This window comes from Loxodonta africana, chromosome 4 (assembly GCF_030014295.1).
Source record: "Loxodonta africana isolate mLoxAfr1 chromosome 4, mLoxAfr1.hap2, whole genome shotgun sequence".
NCBI classification, from domain to species: Eukaryota; Metazoa; Chordata; class Mammalia; order Proboscidea; family Elephantidae; genus Loxodonta; species Loxodonta africana.
Genome location: NC_087345.1, coordinates 54,958,947 through 54,983,146, shown reverse-complemented (window position 1 = coordinate 54,983,146; position 24,200 = coordinate 54,958,947). Strand labels below are relative to the sequence as shown.

The following is a 24,200-nucleotide window of genomic DNA, read 5'->3' as shown; positions in this document are numbered from 1 at the left end:
CCTAGGCACAACAGAACAAAACACTGCCTGGTCCTGCGCCATTCTTACAATCGTTGTCATGCTTGAGCTCATTGTTGCAGCCACTGTGTCAATCCACCTCGTTGAGGGTCTTCCTCTTTTCCACTGACCCTGTACTCTGCCAAGCATGATGTCCTTCTCCAGGGGCTGATCCCTCCTGACAACATGTCCAAAGTATGTAAGACACAAGTCTCACCACCCTTGCTTCAAGGAACGTTCTGATTGTACTTCTTCTAAGACAGATTTGTTCTTTCTTTTGGCAGTCCATGGTATATTCAATATTCTTCACCAACACCACAATTCAAAGGTGTCAGTTCTTCTGCGGTCTTCCTTATTCATTGTCCAGCTTTCACATGCATATGATGTGACTGAAAATGGCTTGGGTCAGGTGCACCTTGGTCCTCAAATTGACATCTTTGCTTTTTAATACTTTACAGAGATCTTTTGCAGCCGATTTACCGGATGCACTATATCATTTGATTTCTTGATTGGTGCTTCCATGGCTGTTGATTGTGGATGCAAATAAAATGAAATCCTTGACAACTTCAATCTTTTCTCTGTTGATCATGATGTTGCTCATTGGTCCAGTTGTGAAGATTTTTGTTTTCTTTATGTTGAGGTGCAATCCATACTGAAAGCTGTGGTCTTTGATCTTCATTAGTAAGTGCTTCAAGCCCTCTTCACTTTCAGCAAGGAAAGTTGTGTCGTCTGCACAACACAGGTTGTTAATGAGTCTTCCTCAAATCCTGATGCCCCGTTCTTCTTCATAGAGTCCAGCTTCTCGTATTTGTTCAGCATACAGACTGAACAGCTATGGTGAAAGAATACAACCCTGATGCACACCTTTCCTGACTTTAAACCAATCAGTATCCCCTTGTTCTGTCTGAACAACTGCCTCTTGATCTATGTTAACGGTTCCTCATGAGCGCAATTAAGTGTTCTGGAATTCCCATTCTTCGTAATGTTATCCATAATTTGTTATGGTCCACACAGTTGAATGCCTTTGCACAATCAGTAAAAGATAGGTAAACACCATTCTGGTATTCTCTGCGTTCAGCCAGGATCCATATGACATCAGCAATGATATACCTGGTTCCACGTCCTCTTCTGAAACTGGCCTGAATTTCTGGCAGTTCCCTGTGCTTCCTTAGAAAGCTAGAAATAGAAATACCATATGATAAAGCAATTACACTCCTAGGAATATATCTTAGAGAAATAAGAGCCATCACACGAATAGACATATGCATACTCACGTTCACTGCAGCATTGTTCACAATAGTTAAAAGATGGAAACAACTTAGATGCCCATCAATAGATGAATGAATAAACAAAATATGGTACATACACACAACGGAGTACAACACAACAATAAAGAACAATGATGACTCTGCGAAGCATCTCACAACATGGATGAACCTGGAGGGCATTATGCTGAGTGAAATAAGTCAATCACAAAACAACAAAGCACATGATAATAACTCATGGCAAGGTTTATATGCAAAAAGAAACAATCCAATGGTTATGAAGGAGAGGAATGGTGGGGATGGAAAAACACTAAATAGACAATAGGTAAGTGGTAACTTTGGGAAAGGGTAAGACAGTACAAAATACTGGGGAAGCTAGCACAACCTGAGGCAGGCAAGGCCATGAAAGCTCCACAGACACATCCAAACTCACCGAGGGACCAAATTACTGGGCTGAGGGCTGTGGGGGCCACGGTCTCAGGGAACATCTAGTTCAACCGGTACAACATAGTTTATAAAGAAAATGTTCTACATTCTACCTTGGTGAGTAGCATCTGGGGTGTCAAAAGCTTGAGAGCAGCCATCTAAGATACTCCACTGGTCTCAACCTGTCTGGAGCAAGGGGTAACGAAGAAAACTAAAGACAAAAGTGAAAGATTAGTCCAAAGGACTAATGGACCACAACTACCACAGCCTCCACCAGACTCAGTCCAGTACAACTAGATAACTGCCCAGCTACCACCACCAACTGCTCTGAGAGGGATCACAATACAGGGTCCCAGACAGAGCTGGAGAAATACGTAGAACAAAACTCTTACTCAAAAAAAAAAAAAAAGGGACCAGATTTACTAGTCAGAGACAGGAGAAAACCTGAGTATGGTCCCTGGATGCCCTTTTAGTACCTCAGTAATGAAGTCACTCCTGAGGTTCCCCTTGCGCCAAAGATTAGACAAGCCCAAAACACAAAACGAGATTAAATGGGTACACTGGCCCAGGTGAAAATACAAGAAGGCAGAAGGGGCCAGGAAAGCTGATAATGGGGAACCTAAGGTGGAGATGGGGAGTGTGTTGACATTTCATGGTGTTGGCAACCAATGCCGTAAAACATTGGTTTTGAAAAGCTAGTTTGCTCTGTAAACCTTCAGCTAAAGTACAAAATAAAGAACACACATACATATACAAATTTGGCCAGGTAACAGATACAAAAATTAATTTGTATCCCTAGCTAAATAAAAGAAAATCATATTAAAACATAAATGAGAACTACTTTTAGCTACTGTTCAATCATTACTACTTTCAAAGTCAGTTTACTTAGCATAACACATTATTGATCATATGTTCTAGAATAAGAAATGAAAGCCAAAAGAATTTAAAATATTAAACAATAACTTTTATACCAGGATAAACTCTTTGAGATGTTTTATCTTTACTAGAGATATATTTGGGGTGCTCTTTTTATAATTATTAAAATCTGTTGGAAATACTACCACACCTTCTGTTTCTCTGGAATAAAGTTATGCTATACAAATTCATGCATTCCCATTACATGTATATAAGGAATATCATGAAGTGTTTTCTAGGAGACATTCTTAATAAAGGCAGTATGGTACAACGGTCAACAGTATGGGCTCAAGATGTCTGTCACACTGCCTGGGATTGAACTGTAACTCTGCTACTTTCTACCTTCATGACTCTGGGCAAATCACTGACCCTTGATTTTCTCATCTGTAAAATGGGGGGATAACAGCAGTATCAACCAGATAGAATGGATTAGAAAATGACATGAGATAATGCATGTAAAGCCTTTTGCTTAATGCCTGGCATATAATAAGCATTCAATAAGAATTAGCTCCACCACTCCTCTGTTAGTTTGTTGCACTACCAAGGTGGCCAGCACGTTGCTGTGATGCTGGAAGCTTGTATCACTGGTATTTCAAATACCAACAGGGTCAGCCGTGGTGGACAGGTTTGAGTGGAACCTCCAGACTAGGACAACTAGGAAGAAGAACCAGCGATGACCTTCTAAAAAAACTGGTTAGTTTATTTAAAACTTTATGAATAGTAGTGGAACATTGTTTGATTCAGTGTCAGAAGATGAGCCCCTCAGGATTGGAAGGTACTCAATATACGACTGGGGAAGAGCTGCCTCCTCAAAGTCGAGTCAACCTCATTAATGTGGAAACAGTCAAGCTTTTGGGACCTTCATCTGCTGACATATCAAGACTCAAAACAAGAACTGCAAAAATCAATTAATAATGGGAACGTGCGATATATGAATTATGAATCTAGGATTTGGAAGTATTAAAAAATGAAATGGAACACATAAAGATCTATATCCTAGTCATTAGTGAGCTGAAATGGATGGGTATTGGCCATTTTGAATTAGATAATCATATGGTCTACTATTCCGGGAATGACAATGTAGGAAGGAATGGCGTCCATTTATCATCAAAAAGAACAACTCAATTAATGGACCACAACTACCATGGCCTCCACCAGGCGGAGTCTAGCACAACTAGATGGTGCCCAGCTACCACTGACTGGTCTAACAGGGATCATAATCCAGGGCCCCAGACAGACAGGGAAAAATGTGGAACAAAATTCTAAATCACACAAAAAAAGACCAGACTTACTGGCCTGACAGAGGCTGGAGAAACCCTGAGAGTATGGCCCCCAGACACCCTTCCAGCTCAATAATGAAGTCACTCCTGAGGTTCATCCTTTATCCAAAGATTAGACAGGCCTGTAAACCAAAGTGAGACTAGGGGGACACACTAGCCCAGGCGCAGGGAGTAAAAGGCAGGAGGGGACACAAAGCCTGGTGATGGGGAACTCAAGGTCATGAAGGGAGCGTGTTGACATGTCCTGGGGTTGTTAACCAGTGTCATAAAACAGTACGTGTACTATTTAACGAGAAGCTAGTTTGCTCTGTAAACCTTCATCTAAAGTACAATAAAAAAAAACACCCTGAAGAACAATGTTGTCAGTGACAGGATAATATCTACAAGCCTACAAGGAAGACCAGTTAATATGATTATTCAAATTTATTTACCAACCATAAAGCCAAAAATGAAGAAATCGAAGATTTTTACCAACTTCTGCAGTCTGAAATTGATCACACATTCAATCGAGATGCACTGATAACTACTGGTGACTGGAATGTGAAAGTTGGAAAAAAAAGGATTGGTAGCTGGAAAATACAGACTTGCTGGATCCAGTGACTTGTTCATTGCAAATACCTTTTTTCAACAACATAAATGGTAACTATACATGTGGACCTCGCAGGATGGAATACACAGAATCAAATCGACTATATCTGTGGAAAGAGATGAGAGAGAAGCTCAATATCATCAGTCAGAAGGCTAGGGGACAACTGTGGAACAGACCGTCAAGCGCTCTTAAGCAAGTTCAAGCTGAAGACGAAGAATTAAAAGAAGTCCACGAGAGCCAAGGTGTGGCCCTGAGTACATCCCACCATCTCAAGTATAGATTGAACACACGGAACACTAATGACCAAAGACCAGATGAGCTGTGGGACGACATCAATGATATCAAACATGAAGAAAGCAAAAAGTCGTAAAAAGACAGGAAAGAAAGGGAAGACCAGAAGGGATGTCATAAGACTATGAAACTTGCTCTGGAATGTAGAGTAGCTAAAGTGAACAGAAGAAACGATCATGTAAAAGAGCTGAACAGAAGATTTCAAAGGGCACCTCGAAAAGACAAAGTACTACAAAGAAATGTGCAAAGACCTGGAGTTTGAACACCAAAAGGGAAGAACACAGTTGGCATTTCTCAAACTGAAAGAAGTGCAAAAATAATTTAAGCCTTGACTTGCAATTCTGAAGGATTCTACAGGCAAAATACTGAACGATGCAGGAAGCATAAAAAGAAGATGGAAGGAATACACAGTCACTGTACCAAAAAGAAATGGTCATTTGAAGAGGTAACATATGATCAAGAACTGATGGCACTGAAGTAAGAAGTCCAAGCTGCACTGAAGGCATTGGCAAAAAACAAGGCTCCAGGAATTGACTAAATAGCAATTGAGATGTTTCAACAAACAGATGCAATGCTGGGTGTGCTCACTCATCTATGCTGAGAAATTTGGAAGACACCTACCTGGCCAACAGACCACACTTGTGCATATTCCAAAAAAAGGAGAATGCAGAAATTATCAAACAATATCATTAATATCACACACAAGTAAAATTTTGCTGAAGAGAATTCAAATTCAAAAGAGGCTGCCACAGTACATTGACTGGGAACTGCCAGAAATTCAAGCCAGATTCAGAAGAGGACGTGGAACCAGGGATATCATTGCTGGTGTCAGATGGATCCTGGCTGAAAGCAGAGAATACCAGAAGGATGTTTACCTGTGTTTTGTTGACTATGCTAAGGCATTCCACTATGTGGATCGTAAGAAATTATGAAATACACTGGAAAGACAGGAATGTCAAAACACTTAATTGTGTTCATGGGGAACCTGTACATAGACCGAGAAGCAGTTGTTCGAACAGAAAACAAGGGGATACTGTGTGGTTTAAAGACTTGAAAGATGTGCATCAGGGCTGCATCCTTTCACCATAGTTATTCAGTCATGCTGAGCAAATAACCAGAGAAGTTGGACTATACGAAGAAGAACATGGCATCAGGATCGGAGAAAGACTCATTAACAACCTGCAACGTGTAGATAACACAATCTTGCTTGCTGAACGTGAAGATGACTTAAAGCACTTACTGATGAAGATCAAAGGATTAGAGCGTGCAGTATGGCTGCCATCTCAACATTAAAAAACCCAAAAATCCTCACAACTGGACCAATAAGTAGTATCATGATAAACAGAAGAAATTGAAGTTGTCAAAATTTCATTCTACTTGGATCAACAATAAACATCCATTCACAGAAGCAACAGTTGAGAAATTACATGATGTATTGCACTGAGCAAATACGGTGAAAAAAAAAGCAATAAATTCACAAAAAAATAATAGTAATATTTACCTTCTATTACTTCAACATAAATAAAACTTCAATGAATATACTATAAATTGCAAGTCCATACACTGGTAACAGAAAACTTAATCAGGAGGAAGATGTTCCCTATACCAAAACCATGATAAATAGGTAGAAACAATCTGAGTAACAGATACTAAATCTGCAAGGTAGTTATTTACGTTGCAGAAAATTTCAAAGTACATGTTATTGAGAGATGGATTGGCTATGTTATAAACATCTCTTTAAAATTATACACAAAGTGTTAAAAATACAGGCTTAAAGGGAAACAGGCAAGGTATAACTGATTGTGACCACTTATTAAAAAACCAATAAACTCAGCGTGACAGGGAAGAACAGCCCCACAGGATTTCGAAGGAATGGCTGGTAGGTTCAAACTGCTGACCTTTTGGTTAATAGCCAAACACTTAACCACTGCGCAACCAGGGCGACACTTATATGTAAGTGTAAGTAATAATTTCAGTTCTTTAGAGAATTATAAAATCTTAGCAACCTAGTCCAATCTATATAAATCCAAGAATTTCTTTTAATAATACAACTACAGCCCACACTCACTGGCATATACTGTGCTATCCTTTCGCCTTTCACAATAGCCATACAAGACAGGTAGATATTATCCCTACTTAACAGCTGAAAAACCAAGGAGGTAAATAACTTGGCCATGCCCACAGCGTGTTTATGTGACAAAACATGTAGCGGTCACATGTGTGGGCTCTGGAACCACACTGCCAGGGTTTGAATTCTGACTCCACCATGACTACTATCATTAGTACTATAAGTCAAATTACTAGATTTCTGAACTTCTATTTGCCTCAGTTTCCTCATCTGTAAAACTGGATTATAAACACTTAGCTCACAGGTTTGTTACGATTAAATGATTAATACGCATAAAGTATTTAGAACAGTATCACATAGTGTAAGCACTAAATAATGTTAGTTGTTACTGCTTTATATTGCTGTTGTTCTACTTAGAACCTCACTTGACCTTTAGGAAACCACACACCCTGATATTTTCTTCCTATCTCACTGGGTGCTCCCTCTGACTTATATCTTTGCTGACTTTCTATCTCCTCAACCTTTTAATATTGGAGTACCTCAAATTACAGTCCTTAGCCATCATCTCTTCTATGCCTACACTCAATTTAAGAAGTCTCAAGGTTTTAACAAAACACGTATTAACTGGCATCTTCCAAATTCCACTAGACAGCACCTAACAACAATCCAAATTTTATATCTCCCAAATTTATATCTAGCCTAAAGCGCTCCGGAGACTCATATTCAACTGCTCACTTGACATATCTGCTTGGATACTCAACGGGCACAACAAACATAATATGTCTGAAGACAAACTCTTGATCTATTGGTACAAAATGTGTTATTGTTAGGTGCCGTGGAGTCAGTTCTCTAGTGTTGTAATAGTGACTCTATTACAACAGGAGGGAACAATGCCCAGTCCTGTACCATCTTCACAATCATCATGCTTGGGCCCACTGTTGCAGCCACTGTTTCAATATCTTGTTGAGGGTCTTCCTCTATTTCGCTAACCCTCTATTTTTACCAACCATGACATCCTTCTCCAGGGACTGATTCCTCCCAATAATGTGTCCAAAGTATGTGAGACGAGCACTCTGGCTGTACTTTTTCCAAGACAGATTTGTTAGTTCTTTTGGCAGTCCATGGTATATTCAACATTCTTTGCCAACACCACAATTCAAAGGCATCAATTTTTCTTTGGTCTTCCTTATTCATTGTACGGCTTTCACGTGCATATGAGGTGACTGAAAACACCATGGCTTGGGTCAGGCACACCTTAGTCCTCAAGGTGACATCTTTGCTTTTCGACACTTTAAAGAGGTCTTCTACAGCAGATTTTCCCAATGCAATGCATCTTTTGAATTCTTGACTGCTGCTTCCATGGCTGTTGATTGTAGATCCAAGCACCTTAGCCCTCAAGGTGACATCTTTGCTTTTCAACACTTTAAAGAGGTCCTTTGCAGCAGATTTTCCCAATGCAATGTGTCTTTTGAATTCTTGACTGCTGATTCCATGGCTGTTGATTGTAGATCCAAGTAAAATGAAATCCTTGACAACATCAATCTTTTCTCCATTCATATGCTGCTGCTTATTTGTCCAGTTGTGAGGATTTTTGTTTTATGTTGAGGTATAATCCACACTGAAGGCTGTGGTCTTTGACCTTCATCAGTAAGTGCTTCAAGTCCTCTTCACTTTCTGCAAGCAAGGCTAATGTCTTCTGCATAATACAGGTTGTTAATGAGTTTTCCTCCAATCCTGAGATCCTGACACCCTGTTCTTCTTCAGATAGTCCAGCTTTTTGGATTATCTGCCCAGCGTACAGATTGAATACATACGGTGAAAGGACACAATCTTGACACACACCTTTCCTGACTTTAGCCATGCAGTATGCCCTGGTTCTATACCAACGACTGCCTCTTGATCCTTGTATATATTCCTCACAAGCACAATTAAGTGCTGTAATTCCCATTCTCTGCAATGTAATTCATAATATTTAAGATCCACACAGTCAAATGCCTCAGCATAGTCAATAATACACAGGTAAACGTTCTTCTGGTATTCTCTGCTTTCAGCCAGGATCTATCTGACATCAGCAATGATATCCCTGGTTCCACATCCTTTTCTAAATCCAGCTTCAATTTCTGACAGTTTCCTGTCAACATACTGCTGCAGCCACTTTTGAATGATCTTGCATGTGTTATTATTGATATTGTTTAATAATTTCCACATTCAGTTGGATCACCTTTCTTAGGAACAGGCATAAATATGGATCTGTTTCAGTCAGTTGGCCAGGTAGCTGTCTTCCAAATTTCTTAGCACAGACGAGTGAGTACTTCCAGCACTGCATTAGACTGCTGTAACATCTCAGTTATCTGGTCAATTCCCGGAGCCTTGTTTTTTTTGCCAATGGCTTCAGTGCAGCTTGGCAATCTTCCTTCAGTACCATCGGTTCATGATCATATTTTACCTCCTGAAATAGCTGAACACTGACCAGTTCTTTTTGGTATAGTGACTCTGTGTATTCCTTCCATCGTCCTTTGATACTTCCTATGTTGTTTAATATTTTTTCCCATAGAATTCTTCAGTATTGCAACTCGAGGCTTGAACTTTTTCTTCAGCTCTTTCAGCTTGAGAAATGCTGAGCATTTTCTTCTCTTTTGGTTTACTATCTCCAGGTCTTTGCACATGTCATCATAATACTTTGTCTTCTCGAGCCGCCCTTTGAAATCCTCTGTTCAGCTCTTTTACTTTATCACTTTTTCCTTTTGCTTTAGCTACTCAATGTTCAAGAGCAACTTTCAGAGTCTCTTCTGATATCCATTTAGGTCTTTTCTTTCTCTCCTGTCTTTTTAATGACTTCTTGCTTCCTATATACATGATGTCCTTGATGGCTTTCCACAACTCATCTGGTCTTTAGCCATTAGTGTTCAACGCATCAAATCTATTCTTGAGATGGTCTCTGAATTCAAGTGGGATATACTCAAGGTCGTACTTTGGCTCTCGTGGACTTGTTCTAATTTTCTTCAGTTTTAACTTGAACTTGCATATGAGTAATTGATGGTCTGATCCACAGTCGGCCGCTGGCCTTGTTTTGACTGATACTGAACTTTTCCACTGTCTCTGTCCACAAATGTTGATTTGATTCCTGTGTATTGCATCTGGCAAGGTCCAGGTATATAGTCACAGTTTCTATTGGTGAAAAAAGGTAGTTGCAATGAAGAAGTTGTTGGTCTTGCAAAATTCAGTCATGCGATCTCTGGCACTGTTTTCTATCACCAAGGCCATATTTTTCAACTACCAATCCTTCTCTTTTCCAACTTTCACATTCCAATCACCAGTAATTAGCAGTGTATGCTGATTACATGTTCGATCAATTTCAGATTGCAGAAGTTGGTAAAAATCTTCAATTTCTTCATCTTTGGCCTTAGTGGTTGGTACGTAAATTTGAATACTAGTCATATTAACTAGTTTTCTTGTAGGCGTATGAATATCATCCTATTGCGGGCAACGCTGTACTTCAGCATAGATCCTGAAATGTTATTTTGATGATGCATTCAACACCATTCCTCTTCAAGGTGTCATTCCCAGCATAGTAAACCACATGACTATCTGATTCAAAATGATTAATACCAGTCCATGTCAGCTCACTAATGCCTAGGACATCGATGTTTATGCATTCCAATTCATTTTTGATGATTTCCAATCTTCCTAGATTCATACTTTGTATATTGCAGGTTCCCATTATTAATGGATATTTGCCGTTGTTTCCTCTCATTTTGAGTTGTGCCACATTAGCAAATGAAGGTCCCGAAAGCTTAACTCCATCCGTGTCATTAAGGTAGACTCTACTTTAAGGAGGCAGATCCTAGGAATTAGTGACCTGAAATGGACTGGTATTGGCCATTCTGAATCAGACAATGATGTGATCTACTATGTCGGGAATGACAAATTGAAGAGCAATGGCTTTGCATTCATCATCAAAAAGAACATTTCAAGATGTCATGAAGTGCAACGTTGTCAGTGATAGGATAATACCCATACACTTCAAGAAAGACTAGTTAATATGACTATTATTCAAACTTATGCACCAACCACTAAACCCAAAGATCAAGAAATTGAGGATTTTTAACAACTTCTGTAGTTTGAAACTGATCAAACATGCAATTAAGATGCACTGATAATTGTAAGCGAAATTTGGAAATAGGGAAGGATCGGTGGTTCAAAAATATGGCCTTCATGACAGAAACGATGCTGGAGATTGCATGACACCTACCCTAGGTGCTTCCTATTCCCTTTGTCTGCTTTATTTCTATCTAAAACTCTTATTACCACGTTATGCCTGATCTTGTTGTTCATGATATTTCTTTCAACTTCAAAAATGTTAAAAAGATATAAAGTTGAGAATCATATACCCCTTCAAATGGAGTCATATTGCACATATTGTTTAGTAAGCTAGTATTTTTTTTTCACTGAAATTATGATTATCATTCGATGTCAACAAATACTTCTACTGAAAACGTCAAATTATATTTTTCCTATACCTGTTCTGGAGCCCTGATTGTGCAGTGGTTAACAATTTGGCTGCTAACCAAAAGGTTGGCAGTTCGAAGCCACCAGCCACTCCTTGGAAATCCTATGGGGCAGCTCTATCCTGTCCTACAGGGTCGCTATGAGTCGGAATTTACCCGACAGCAGTGGGTCTGGTTTTTGGTTTAAACAGTTTTAAACATTTTCCCATTTAGGTTGCTCTTACTGTACCTTGCCGATTAACTTCATTTTGAAGTAGCTCTTCCATTGCCTCCTCCTCAGCAATATCTAAAGGTGTGTCTCCTTCACTGTTTACAGCGCCTACATGTGCTCCCTGACCAATCAAAAACCTACAAAACAAAAAGGAAGACAGTTAAGCTAAGGCAGTGTCATTGAAATAAGACTAAATGCAAAAGCAATGGGTGAAGCTCCTTTGTAAGAGCAGTAATAAAAACCAAGGGTAGTATATGCATTATTTAAATTAAAAAAAAAAATCACACAGCATGATTTTAAAAAAAAAATTCTTTCCTAATTTTTCAATAATATACACACATTTCTTTACAAACAAAATATGTTAGCTTTTGATAATAATTAGAGATTTTTCATAGATCATTCATACTGCTTCCACTAACATTATTCATCTCCATGTGAACTGGTTTCCTAACTGATTTCCATGCTACCAATCTTATCTCATAAGCAATAGTTCTTAACCTGGGGTCCATGGAAAGAATTCAGAGGGTACAAGAAAAATTCAATTGATGCAAGTATCTTAAAATAGTTTATACTTACCATTATTCTGAAATTAGAATAGTTATTAGACTTGCCACCTAGATCTTTGTATTTAATGTATTTCTTTCTAATATTCTGATAAATGTACTCTAATAAAATTGGGTTGCTTTGTACTTTGTATTTTACCTTTTTTATTGTGCATTAGGTGAAAGTTCACTTAGCAAATTAGATTCCCATTCGATAGTGTATTATGGCCTTGGCTTCATTCCCCACAATGTAACAGCACTCTCTTCATTTCCACCCTGGGTCCCCCGTTTCCTTTCATTCTGATTTTCTACCCCTTCCTGCCTTCTCTTTGCTTATGGGCAAATACTGCCCTTTTGTTCTCATATAATGGATTGTTGTAAGCAGCACGTTCCTCTTGGGTGTTACTGTTTATTTTATGGGCTTGTCTACTCTTTGGGTGAAAGTTGGTCTCTGGGAATGACTTCAGTTCCAGTTCAGAAGTGTATCTTAGGACCATAGTCTTGGGGGTTCTTCCAGTCTCTGTTAGACCAACAAGTCTGGTAAATTTGATTTCTGATAAACAATTTTTCTCCCCCTCTGTCCAGGACCCTCTGTTGTGATCCCAGTCAGAGTAGTTAGTAGTGGTCGTTCTTCTGGTCTCGGGGTCATGTAGGCTGTGGTTCATGTGGTCCATCAATCCTTTGGACAAATTGTTCCCTTTGAGTCTGTTCTTCTTTTTCACTCTCCTTTGCTCTGGACTAGAAGAAACCAACGGTTGTATCTTAGATGGTGGCTCATAAGTTTGTAAGACCTCAGATGCTATTCACCACAGCAGGATGCAGAACATTGTCTTTACGAACTATGTTGTGCCAACTGACATAGATGTCCCTTGAGTCTACAGTCCTTTGCCTTTGAGCCTCGGAATTTCATCTTTCAAGGTGTTTCGTAATGTCTGAAAGGTTTCCCTGGCTGTGTCCCTTATGTGCTCCATTAGCTATATTAATACACAAGTAGTACCAACATTCATGTATGTAGAAATATCTACCACCAAACCTGAATGTGCTGGTGGGTGTGTTCCCTCACACCCTCCCATACCTCTTGGCATATCTATCTACCTATGTATCCATTCATAAACTACTGTTTGTTAATACTATTGTTGCAGGATTGTCTATACTACAGTAGTTACTTTAGTTGCCCTTCATTCCTGCATTCCTCTCTTGCCTTGGTCATGTTGTGCTGATTTCTCCCATATTGTGTATTGCCTTTCATCAATACACATTTACTATCTATTTGGTAATTTTATCTCCCTCCCTCTCCCATTGCTTGTTACTATCAAATAATTTTTCTCTTTCTGTTCGTAAACTTTTTGTTGTTACTTGATAACGGTGGTCTCATACAGCATTTGTCCTTTTGTGACTGACATATTTCACTCAGCACCATGTCCTCCAAATTCATGCATGCTGTGAGATGTTCTGCGCCTTTGTCATTATTCTCTACCGTTGCACAGTATTCCACAGTGTGTATGTACCACAGTTCGTTAATTCATTCATCTGTTGACAGGTTCTTAGGTTGTTTCCACCCTTTTTTTAAAAAAAAAAAAAAATTCATTGTGCTTTAGGTGAAAGTTTACAGTGCTAATTAGTTTCTCATTCAAAAATTTATATATAAATTGTTTTGTGACATTGGTTGCAATCCCTGCAATGTGTCAGCCCTCTCCCCATTTCCACCCTGGTTCCCCGTGTCTATTCATCCAGTTCTCCTGTCTTCCTGCTTTCCCATCTTTGCTTTTGGGTAGGTGTGCCCATTTGGTCTCATACGCTTGATTAAACTAATTAAGAAGCATGTTCCTCATGTGTGTTACTGTTTGTTTTATAGGCCTGTCTAATCTTCGGCTGAAACGTAGACTTCAGGAGTTGCTTCAGTTAGCAGGGGATCCAGGGGCCATAGTCTCGGGGGTTCTTCAACACTCTGCCAGACAAGTAAGTCTGGTGAGTTCTATTTTTTTGTTAAACAGTTTTTCTCCTGCTCTGTCCAGGACTCTGTATTGTGATCTCTGTCAGAGTGGTAGGTGGTGGTACCCAGGCACCGTTTAGTTCTTCTAGGCTCAGGCTGGTGGAGGCTATGGTTCATGTGGTCCATTAGTCCTTGTACTAATATTTTCCTTGTGTCTTTGATTTTCTTCATTCTCCCTTGCTCCAGATAGGATAGGACCAATAGTTGTACCTTCTTAGACGGCCGCTGACAAGCTTTTAAGACCCCAGACACTACTCAACCAAGTAGAATGCAGAACATTTTCTTCATGAACTATGTCACACCAGTTTATCTAGATGTCCCCCGAGACCATGATCCCCAGCATTCAGCCCCAGTAACTCGGTCCCTCAAGGTATTTGGATGTGTCTAAGTAGCTTCTATGTCTTTGCCTTGGTCAAGATGTGCTGACTTCCCCTACATTGTGTGTTATCTTTCCTTTCACCAATGTTAACATTTGTCTACTATCTAGGTAGTGATTTCCCCTTCCCACTCCTCCACTCTCTCGTAACCATCCAAGTTTTTTTTTCAGTGTGTAACCTTTTCTGGAGTTTTTATAATAGTGGTCTCATACAACATTTGTCCTTTTGTGATCAACTTATTTCACTCAGCATAATGCCCTCCAGACTCATCCACGTTGTGAGATGTTTCACAGATTCAACACAGTTCTTTATTGTTGCATACTATTCTACTGTGTGTATGTACTATAATTTGTTATCCCTTCATCTGTTGATGTTCACTTAGGTTGTTTCCTCCTTTTTGCTATTGTGAATAATGCTGCAATGAAATGGGTGTGCATATGTCTATTCTGGTCCCAGCTCTTCTTTCTTTAGAGTATATACCTACGAATGTGATTGCTGGATCATATGGTGTTTCTACTTCTGGCTTTCTGAGGAAGCACCATACCATTTTCCATAGTGGTTGTACCATTTTCCATTCCCAACAACAGTGTATAAGAGTTCGAATCTCGTATGAGATAGCTATTATAAAAACCCAAGAACAGGTATACACACACACACACACACACACACAAAACCAATCTTTGATGGTTACGAGAGACGGGGGTGGGGAGGTGGAATCACTAGATAGTAGACAAGTAGTAACTCTGGTGAAGAGAAAGACAACTTACAACATAAGAGGAGTCAGCACAACTTGACCAAGGCGCAGTCACAGAAGTGTCCTACAAAAAACCACTGCCATCGAGTCGATTCCGACTCATAGCGACCCTATAGGACAGAGAAGTGTCCTAGACGTATCCAAATACCTTGAGGGACTGCGTTCCTGGAGCTGAGAGCTGATGACCATGGTCTCTGGGGATATCTAGGACAACTGGCATAACATAGTTCATAAAGAAAATGTTCTACATCCAACTTTGGTGAGTAGCACCATAGCAACCCTATGGCACAGAGCAGAACTGCTCCATATGGTTTCCAGGGAACGGCTGGTGGATTCAAACTGCTGACATTTTGATTAGCAGCCTGAGCGCTTGACCACTGTGCCACCAGGGCCCATGTAAATGGTATAGTTTTCCTGAGTTCCTTTGCAAAGTTCTCTTTGTTGATATAGAGGAATCCAACTGATTTTTGCATGTTCATCTTTTCGTATGTTGATCCTGCCACTTTGCTGAATCCTTATATTAGTTCCAGCAGCTTTCTTGTGCAATCTTTGGGACATTCTAGGTATAGGATATCATCTACGAACAGGGATAGTTTTACTTCTTTCTTATCAATTTGGATGCCCTTTATTCACTTTTCTTACCTTGTTGCTCTCAGTAGGAGTTGCAATACAATGTTGAATAAGAGTGGTGATAAAGGGCATCCTTGCCTGGTTCCCGCTCTCAAGAGGAATGCTCTCAGGCTCTCTTCATTGAGGATTATGTTGGCTGATGGTTTTGATTAAATTTCCTTTGTTATGGAGGAATTTCCTTTCTATTCCTGACTGCTGAATGTTTTTATCAAGAATTGGTATTGGGCTTTATCAAATACCTTTTCTGCAATGATTGAGATGATCATGTGATTCTTCTCTTTATTCATGTGGTGGATTACGTTGATTGATCTTCTAATGTTGAACCATCCCTTCATGCACGGTATGAATTCCACTTGGTCATGATTTTTTTTTTTTTTTAAATATACGTTTGAATACTACTGGCTAAAATTTTGCTGAGAATTTTTGCATCTATATTCATGAGGGATATTGGTCTGTAGTTTTCTTTTTTAGCAGTGTCTTTGCCTGGCTTTCGTATCAGGGATATGCTGGCTTCATAGAATGAATTTGGGAGATCTCCTTCCTTTTCCATGTTCAGGAATAGTTTGAATAGAACTGGTGTCAACTCTTCTCTGGACATTTGGGATAATTCTCCAGTGAAGCCATCTGGGCTGAGGCTTTTTTTTTTTTTTTGCTGGGAGTTCTTTTTTATGACTCTTTCAATTTCTTCTTTTGTTATGGTCTCTTCAAATTTTCCACCTCAGTCTGTGTTAGTTTAGGTAAGTGTTGTGTTTCTAGAAATTTGTCCATTTCTTCTAGGCTTTCATATCTCTTGGTGTACAATTTTTCATAGTATTCTGTTATGAGCTTTTTTATTTCAGTTGGTTCTGTTGTAATGTCACCCATCTCATTTCTTATATGGGTTATTTGCATCTTCTGCCTTTTTTTTTTTTTTTGTCAATTTGGCCAGTGGTGTGTTGATTTTATTGATCCTTTCAAACAACCAGCTTTTACTCTAGTTGATTCTTTCTACTGTTTTACTGTTCTGTTTCATTTATTTCTGCTCTAATTTTTATTATTTTCATATTTTACTTTATGCATTTAAAACCACAACTCTGAAAAAAGTATACATAGGCTTTATCAAACATACAAAAGGAATCTAGATGCAAAAGAGTATACATTCCTTTTGTGTCAATTTCCAACTTAAAAAAAATCTCTGAATGGCTCTATATAGGGTTGCGATGAGTCAGAATCAACTCAACAGCACACAAAGATAATAATCATGCTAAGTAAGGGAAAACATATGTTACCCTCAATGATCTGGCCTTGTCCTCTTTTTCAGCCTCTCTTTCTCTTCAGTATCAAACATTAGGCTCCAGCAATACGGAACTGCTTATAATTCCAAATTAAACCATGCTCTTTTGGGGTTCCTGATTTTGTTCTCCAACATGTAAAGAATGACTTTTTCCACACACACACACACACACACACACACACACAAAAGTACTTTTTCCCTCAGTCCCTAAGCAATTCCTGTTTAGAATTCTTTTTTTTAGACTACATAAAACATTCTCATTGTAAAAGAAAAAAAAGTCACAGAGAAAAAGGAATCACTTTATATCTCTCCTTGTATTACTATCAACAATATGGTAAATATCATTCTAGTAGCCTTGCTATGAATTTATGTGAATATACATATATAGACTCACTTTGAGCTTTCTTTTTTTGTAAAACAAAAATAAATGGGATTATGCTAAATGAAGTAGAATGCAACTCTTCCCTACTAACAGATGAAAAATATTCCACTGTGTTGCTGGACCATACTTTTATTTAATGGACATTTAGGTTGCACAAACTCTTTATGCTCAGCTACTAACCAAAAGATTGATGGTTTGAACCTACCCAGCCGTGCTATGGAAAAAAGGCCTAGCAATCTGCTTCCATATTGATTATAGCCAAGAAAACCCTATGGAGCTCATTTCTACTCTGTAAAACATGGAGTCACTCTGAGTTGGAACTGATTTGATGACAAGGGATAATGGACATTGTAATTCTTCATCAAAACATGACATTATCAAGCTATAAGGTTTTTCCCAACTTGCTCGGGATAACATTTTATCATTATTTTAATTTGTATCTCCTGATTACACGAGGCTGAAACTACTGAGATAATTTTATTGTCATCTGTATTTCTCCATTTGTGAACCATTTATTTATATCCTCTCATTCGTTTGACAAATATTTATGGGGTATTATTTTTTTATCTAGTAAGTACCTAGCACCATGTTACATTACAGAAATACAATGATAAGCAAAAACAAACACTGCCATTTCCCTCAAAGGGCTTATAGTCTAGTAAGAAAGTTAGACATTTGTATGACTAATCATACAAAGAAATATAAAACTGTGATATGTCCTATGACAGAGAATTATGTGGTGTTTACAAATGAATAAGAGAAGGATTTGATTTTCTAGGGCCAGGAAAGGATTCTTTGAGAAAAAATATTAAGAGTATATAGCTATGAACAACAGAATGGAGGGACCGTGTGTTTCAGGGAGGGAGAACAAAAGGTACCAAAGCTCTGTGACAGGAAGTGTCTATGGCTAGACAGGGGCACGGTTCATTTTTCTGAGAGTAACTTAAAACGTATCATGCATTGATCAATTTCTATATCCTTCTCTCACTAACAAACATACCCTAACATACACAACAAAGTCATTGAGTGTTTTTTTTAAGGTGCTGGCTTACATGGTAAGTTACGTGTTTCCAAAAAATAACTTTTTGCAGTACAGAAAATAAATTTGGATGGAGAAAGAATGGAAACAGGTACACTAGTTAGGGAGCTAGTACAAAAAAGCTTTGTTGGAAGCTTAAATTGGACGGAGAAAAATATATGAATTCCTGAGATACCTAAAAGATACTCAGTGATCAGTTAGGTATAAGAATTGAGGGCAAGGGAGTATCTAGAATAAACTGAAGTTCTTGGCTTCATGGATGGATGATAGTGCCGTTCAATGGTATATAGTAAAAAGGTTATTCCTTACTTTGACTAATAGATACGTTGAAAATATTTTCTCCCATATTGTCATTGTATGTATTTTTTTACTTTGCTTATAGCATTTTGTGTCTTACTGAAGTTTGAAGGCTGCGTGAAGTCCACCAATCTTTTGATTTAAGGTGTTAAACATCTAGCGATCTGTATCTATGCAGAAATATAATTTTTATAAACACAGGGAGAAAGAGGAAGAGAAGAATGAAAGAAATATACCATAATGTTAACAGTGGTTATATCTAGGAGGCAGGATTTAGAGAGATATGTACTGGTTTGATTTTGTGGGGGGGGGGTCGGGGCGGGGGTTTTTATTTTGTTCTCCAAGTTTTCTGCAATAAGTTTATTTTGTATATGTGTATCACTGACTTTTTTACGTGTAACAATATATTGTAAACATTTCTCCCGTAAATACAAAGTAATGCTTCATTTTTATGATATTCATGGGGCTTATAGAAACTGAAATATGCTTTAACTGAAGCAATTTTTTCTGTTCTCCTATGTACTTTTAAAATCTAAAATAAAATTAAACAAAAACACCTACTTACATACTACAAATAAATGAATCTGAAGTAGATAAATAAGATATAAATGGAATAAGAAACTGTGCTAAGTAAGGTCCATGAGGATATGCAGTTATTCGTTAGGCAGAATCCCAATGAAATAACTAGGGGTATTTACATAAAAACAATTCTAGTCTGCTTAGGTATTAGAAATCATTTACAGGATATAAAGACTGAGAATAAAAGGAATATCTCAGAGTGGCTACAGGGGTTACAGCAGAGGGAGCAAAGCTATATGGGAAGCAGAGTCTCAAGGAAATACAAGGTCAAAGCTAATACAGGCAATCCAAAATTTATATAAACAGGAAGGATGTTAAGAGAAACTAATGAGTAAAGTTTCAAAACTGCTGGTAGGAAGCAGGACCTGGAATGATCCCTGAGTCAAAAGTTCAGGTATATCTGCATGCACACAACTGACAAAACTCTTCTGCACTTCGAAACTATCATTTGTAAACATACATGTTTTCTTTTAAAGATTTATTTGAAAATAAATAAAATCCCATGGCATTAATTCTTACCAACCCTCCTCAGGGGGAGAGTAATTGGGAGTATGTAGCAAGGTGTATATGGGTTTTTGTGTGAGAGACTGACTTGATTTGTAACCTTTCACTTAAAGCACAATAAAAATTAAATTAAAAAAAAAAGTTGTTCAAAGACTGATTAAGTGGAAAAAAAAAAAAAGCATAACTTCTAAATCCTGCAGACTTTGGTTTCAGCTCCCACCTCTGTCTCTTAATACCTATATGACACTCTAAGCTTAATTTACAAAGTAACTTACAGGGGTGTTATAAAGTTTAAATAAAATTAAAATCCTATCTGTTATCACATCATACGAAATCACCACATTTAGAAAGCAATGTTTAAGATGATATGAAACAAAATACAGGCTACCTAGATAAAGGAAATTCACTTTGTGGTACCCTGGTGATAGAAAACAGATGGTTAGATTTCTTCCAGAACCACAGGAGTTGGGGTATCAGAAGCAGCTCATGTGACTACTAATTAAAAAAACATGTCATACTTAAGATTTATCAGAAGAAATAAATACATTTCACATAGGAGTCCCAAACTGTAAGTCAGAAGATTGGGCTGCTTCTCAGATGGGCAACTCCAGAGTAAGGAAAAACCAAAAAAAACCAAACCAACTGCTGTCGAGTCAATTCCGACTCATAGCGACCCTACAGGAGAGTAGAACTGCCCCATAGAGTTTCCAAGGAGCGCCTGGCGGATCTGAACTGCCAACCTCTTGGTTAGTAGCTGTAGCACTTAACCACTACGCCACCAGGGTTTCCATGAGCAGGGCTTTATTTGCTTAAAAACAAAACAAAACAAAACAAAACAAAACAAAACAAAACACTGCCATCGAGTCAAGTCCAACTCACAGAACTGTATAGGACAGAGTAGAACTGCCCCATAGTTTCCAGCCAGTGGCTGGCAGACTTGAACTGTCAACCTTTTGGTTAGCAGCCAAGCTCTTAACCACTCTACCACCTACCTAAAAAAACCTAGTGCTGTCCAGCGCTCCTTTATTTGCCTAACAGTGGTTAATTTCCTCAAGCAATACAAAGGAAGCCAACATAGGAGATGCCAGCTAGTACATGCTCAAATTCTTTACAAAATGTAAGTGAAAAACGGTAAACCGACACGTTTAATAGAGATTTATAATAATTTAGCTATTTCAATGAGTCAATAAATAATTTTGAATAAATAAATAAGCTTCAAAATCAAGACATGATTCAAATGGATTTTTACAAAATTATTTGTATATGTTTTAATTTAAAAACATAACAAAAGGTGTTATGTTAATGTTATCTGTTGCAACTTGGATATGGTACATTAGATAAGCAGGACAGGATTCTGTGTTAACTGAATTTGGAAGACAAATTTTGACAGTCTATGTTAATGATCTTGGATTCCGAGTTTTGCCAAAAACCAAACAATAGACGGAATTGTTTCAGAAAGGGAAACAGTTAATTTTAAAACCTGATCCTTATATAAAAACTTTGTCTTTAAATTAGAAATTAACAAAAATATGTTGATGAAAGAGACAAAGTAGGAAAGTTGCACACGAATTTCTAAAAATCAGAAGTATCCGCAAAATACCACTGAAGTAGTTATGTTTCTTGAAAATTCAAATGAATTACTCAAAGCCATCTTACGAGTGAAGATTTATGTAAACTACGCTACCTGAATTCCAGCATGGGTAAGTAGAGCATTATACTGTTTAGTACTAAATGTTATTTTCTTCTGCAATTCTGTGGCCAACGAAAATTATAAAATAAATAAATAATATATTTCTTCAGTGGGAATGTACTCTTGCTATTTCACTTTGGAAGTTCTATCCATAATGAAAAACAGTGAGTAATGGTAAGAATCCAAACAAAAGCTCTGACTTAAGATCTTTGACGTTTTCTCAGAGATAACAGCTATTTTTAACACAAAAAAACCTTAAGCTGTCAGATCAAATTTTAGCATTTTTAAAGAGCACAAATCAGTCTCAAATATTGTGTTCAAATAACTATGCATTTTATTACAGTGACAAATAGTTTAATTTCCAATTGTACCATGTATCAACTTTTTTAAACTAAGACTTCCACACCATCTAGAACGTCAGTACAAGTAATGTTGCTGAAATCGGAACTACAAAACAGACTTCTAACAGTATTTCTTCAAATTAACTAGATATGAAAATAATTCCTAAATCTTGGTGAAAAAAATTTGAGCTTCCCACTTAAGAATATGAAAATGGAGATGTTCTAAGATTTAAAAATGATACTTAACAGTAATTATAGCTTCTTTTGCCCAAAGCTTCACTTTAAGAGAATTTTTAAAATCTTCCTTGAAACATCGGAAGCTACAGTGTCACATTATCTGCTATTTCTTTGCTCTAATCTGCTACGTGATGTCAGCTTTTCATCTATGAACTATGTTTACCTTACTATTATAAGGGTATAAAATATCAAGTGATGACTATCACACTTTAAAAAAAAAATATTTCTTTTACTAAGTCGTATTAAAAGTAGGCTTTCTCTTAAATATCCATCAACTTATAAATGGATAAACAAAATACATACAATAAAATATTTGGCAATAATATGGCAGAAATGAAGTACTGATACATGCTACAACACAGATGAACCTTGGAAAACACACTAAGTGAAAGAAGCCAGGCACAAAAGGCCATGGGGAAATCCAGAGAGAGAAAGATCAGTGGTTGCTAGGGACTGGGGAAAGGGAAAATGGTGACTGAGAACTAATGGGTATGGGGGTTTCTTTCTGGAATGATAATAACGTTCTGGAATTCAGTAGTGGTGATAGTTGTATAACTTCATGAAAATAATAAAAACCACTGAACTGTATGCTTTAAAGGGTGAATTTTATAGTACGTGAATTACATCTCAATAAAGGTGTTATTAAAAGAAAGGATATTTTCTATTCTTTGCATTTATTTCAACACTAAAAATAATATTTTAATCACTAACTTCAAAGTCCTTCAGGTACAGGCAAAGTACCTAAAAATCGCTAATAACAATATCAATAAATAACAAATAGAAACTAAAATTGCTCTCTTGGTTCTTCAATACTATTTTGGTACAAACTGGTATGCAAATTAACACTATTTCCCAGTTTATTACCTTCTACTAGTCCGTCAACTAGCAATGGTACAAGCGGTTAAACGCTCGGCTACTAACCAAATGATCTGCAGTCTGAGTCCAGCCAGAGGCACCTCAGAAGAAAGGGCATCAGCTTCTGAAAGATCACAGCCACTGAAACCCTATGCGGCACAGTTCTACTCTGAAACATACGGGGTCGCCATGAGTCAGAACAGACTTGATAGCAACTGGTTTTTCTGATGTAGAGTTGTTTGATTTCCTTATGATCCTTTTGATGCCTGCTCGGCCTGAGTGATATTCCCTTGCTATTGGTAATCCATGGAAACCCTGGTGGTGTAGTGGTTAAGTGCTACGGCTGCTAACCAAAGGGTCAGCAGTTCAAATCCACCAGGTGCTCCTTGGAAACTCTACGGGCAGTTCTACTCTGTCCTATAGGGTCTCTATGAGACGGAATCGACTCGACAGCACTGGGTTTGGTTTGGTTTTTGGTTATTGGTAATCCTAGTATTGTTTAATCTGCATATTCTTTCTTTCTTTGCCAGTCTTGTTAGAGGTCTGTGCATTTTATTCATCATTTCAAAGAATCAATTCTTCATTTCATTGATTTTTTTCTACTGTTCTGTTTTCAAGTTGACTGATTTCTGTTAGCTTTATTATTTCCTTCTTTCTGCGTGCTTTGAGTTTATCTTGCTCTTCTTTTCTAGGTTCTTGATGTGGGAGCTCAGATTACTGATTTGAGACACTCCTGCTTTCTAACGTACGCCATTTAGAAATTACCCTCTCAGCATGGCTTTGGCTGTGTTCCTGAAATTTTGATACATTGCATTTTCATTTTTACTCAGTTCAATGTATTTTTTTATTTCCCATGAAAATTCTTCGACTGATGATTATTTAAATGTGTTTTGTTCAGTTTCTATGGTGTTTTGAGATTTTCCTTTTATCTTTCTGTTGCTGATTTCTAGTTTGAGTCCGTTATGGTTGGAGAACACACTCTGTATGCTTTTAATTTTTCAACACCTGTTGAGGTTTATGTTTATGACCCAGGGTATGATCTGACTTGGTATATGTTCTGTGGGTATTTGAAAAGAATATGTATTCTGCTGTTATTGGGTAAAGGAGCCCTGGTGGTGTAGTGGCTGCTAACCAAAAGGTTGGCAGTTCGAATCTAC

The 24,200-nt window shown here is 37.9% G+C and overlaps 1 protein-coding gene across 8 annotated transcripts in view; it reads right to left on the bottom strand.

Moving 5' to 3' along the window:
- Positions 1–24,200, bottom strand: part of PPP1R12A (protein phosphatase 1 regulatory subunit 12A) — a 172,925-nt gene that overhangs the window by 78,816 nt on the left and 69,909 nt on the right. For all 8 annotated transcript variants that reach the window (XM_023559159.2, XM_023559180.2, XM_023559167.2 and 5 more), the window contains exon 3: positions 11,569–11,687. In XM_023559159.2, coding sequence (XP_023414927.2) covers positions 11,569–11,687 — 119 coding nt within the window. The remainder of the gene's footprint in view (positions 1–11,568; positions 11,688–24,200) is intronic.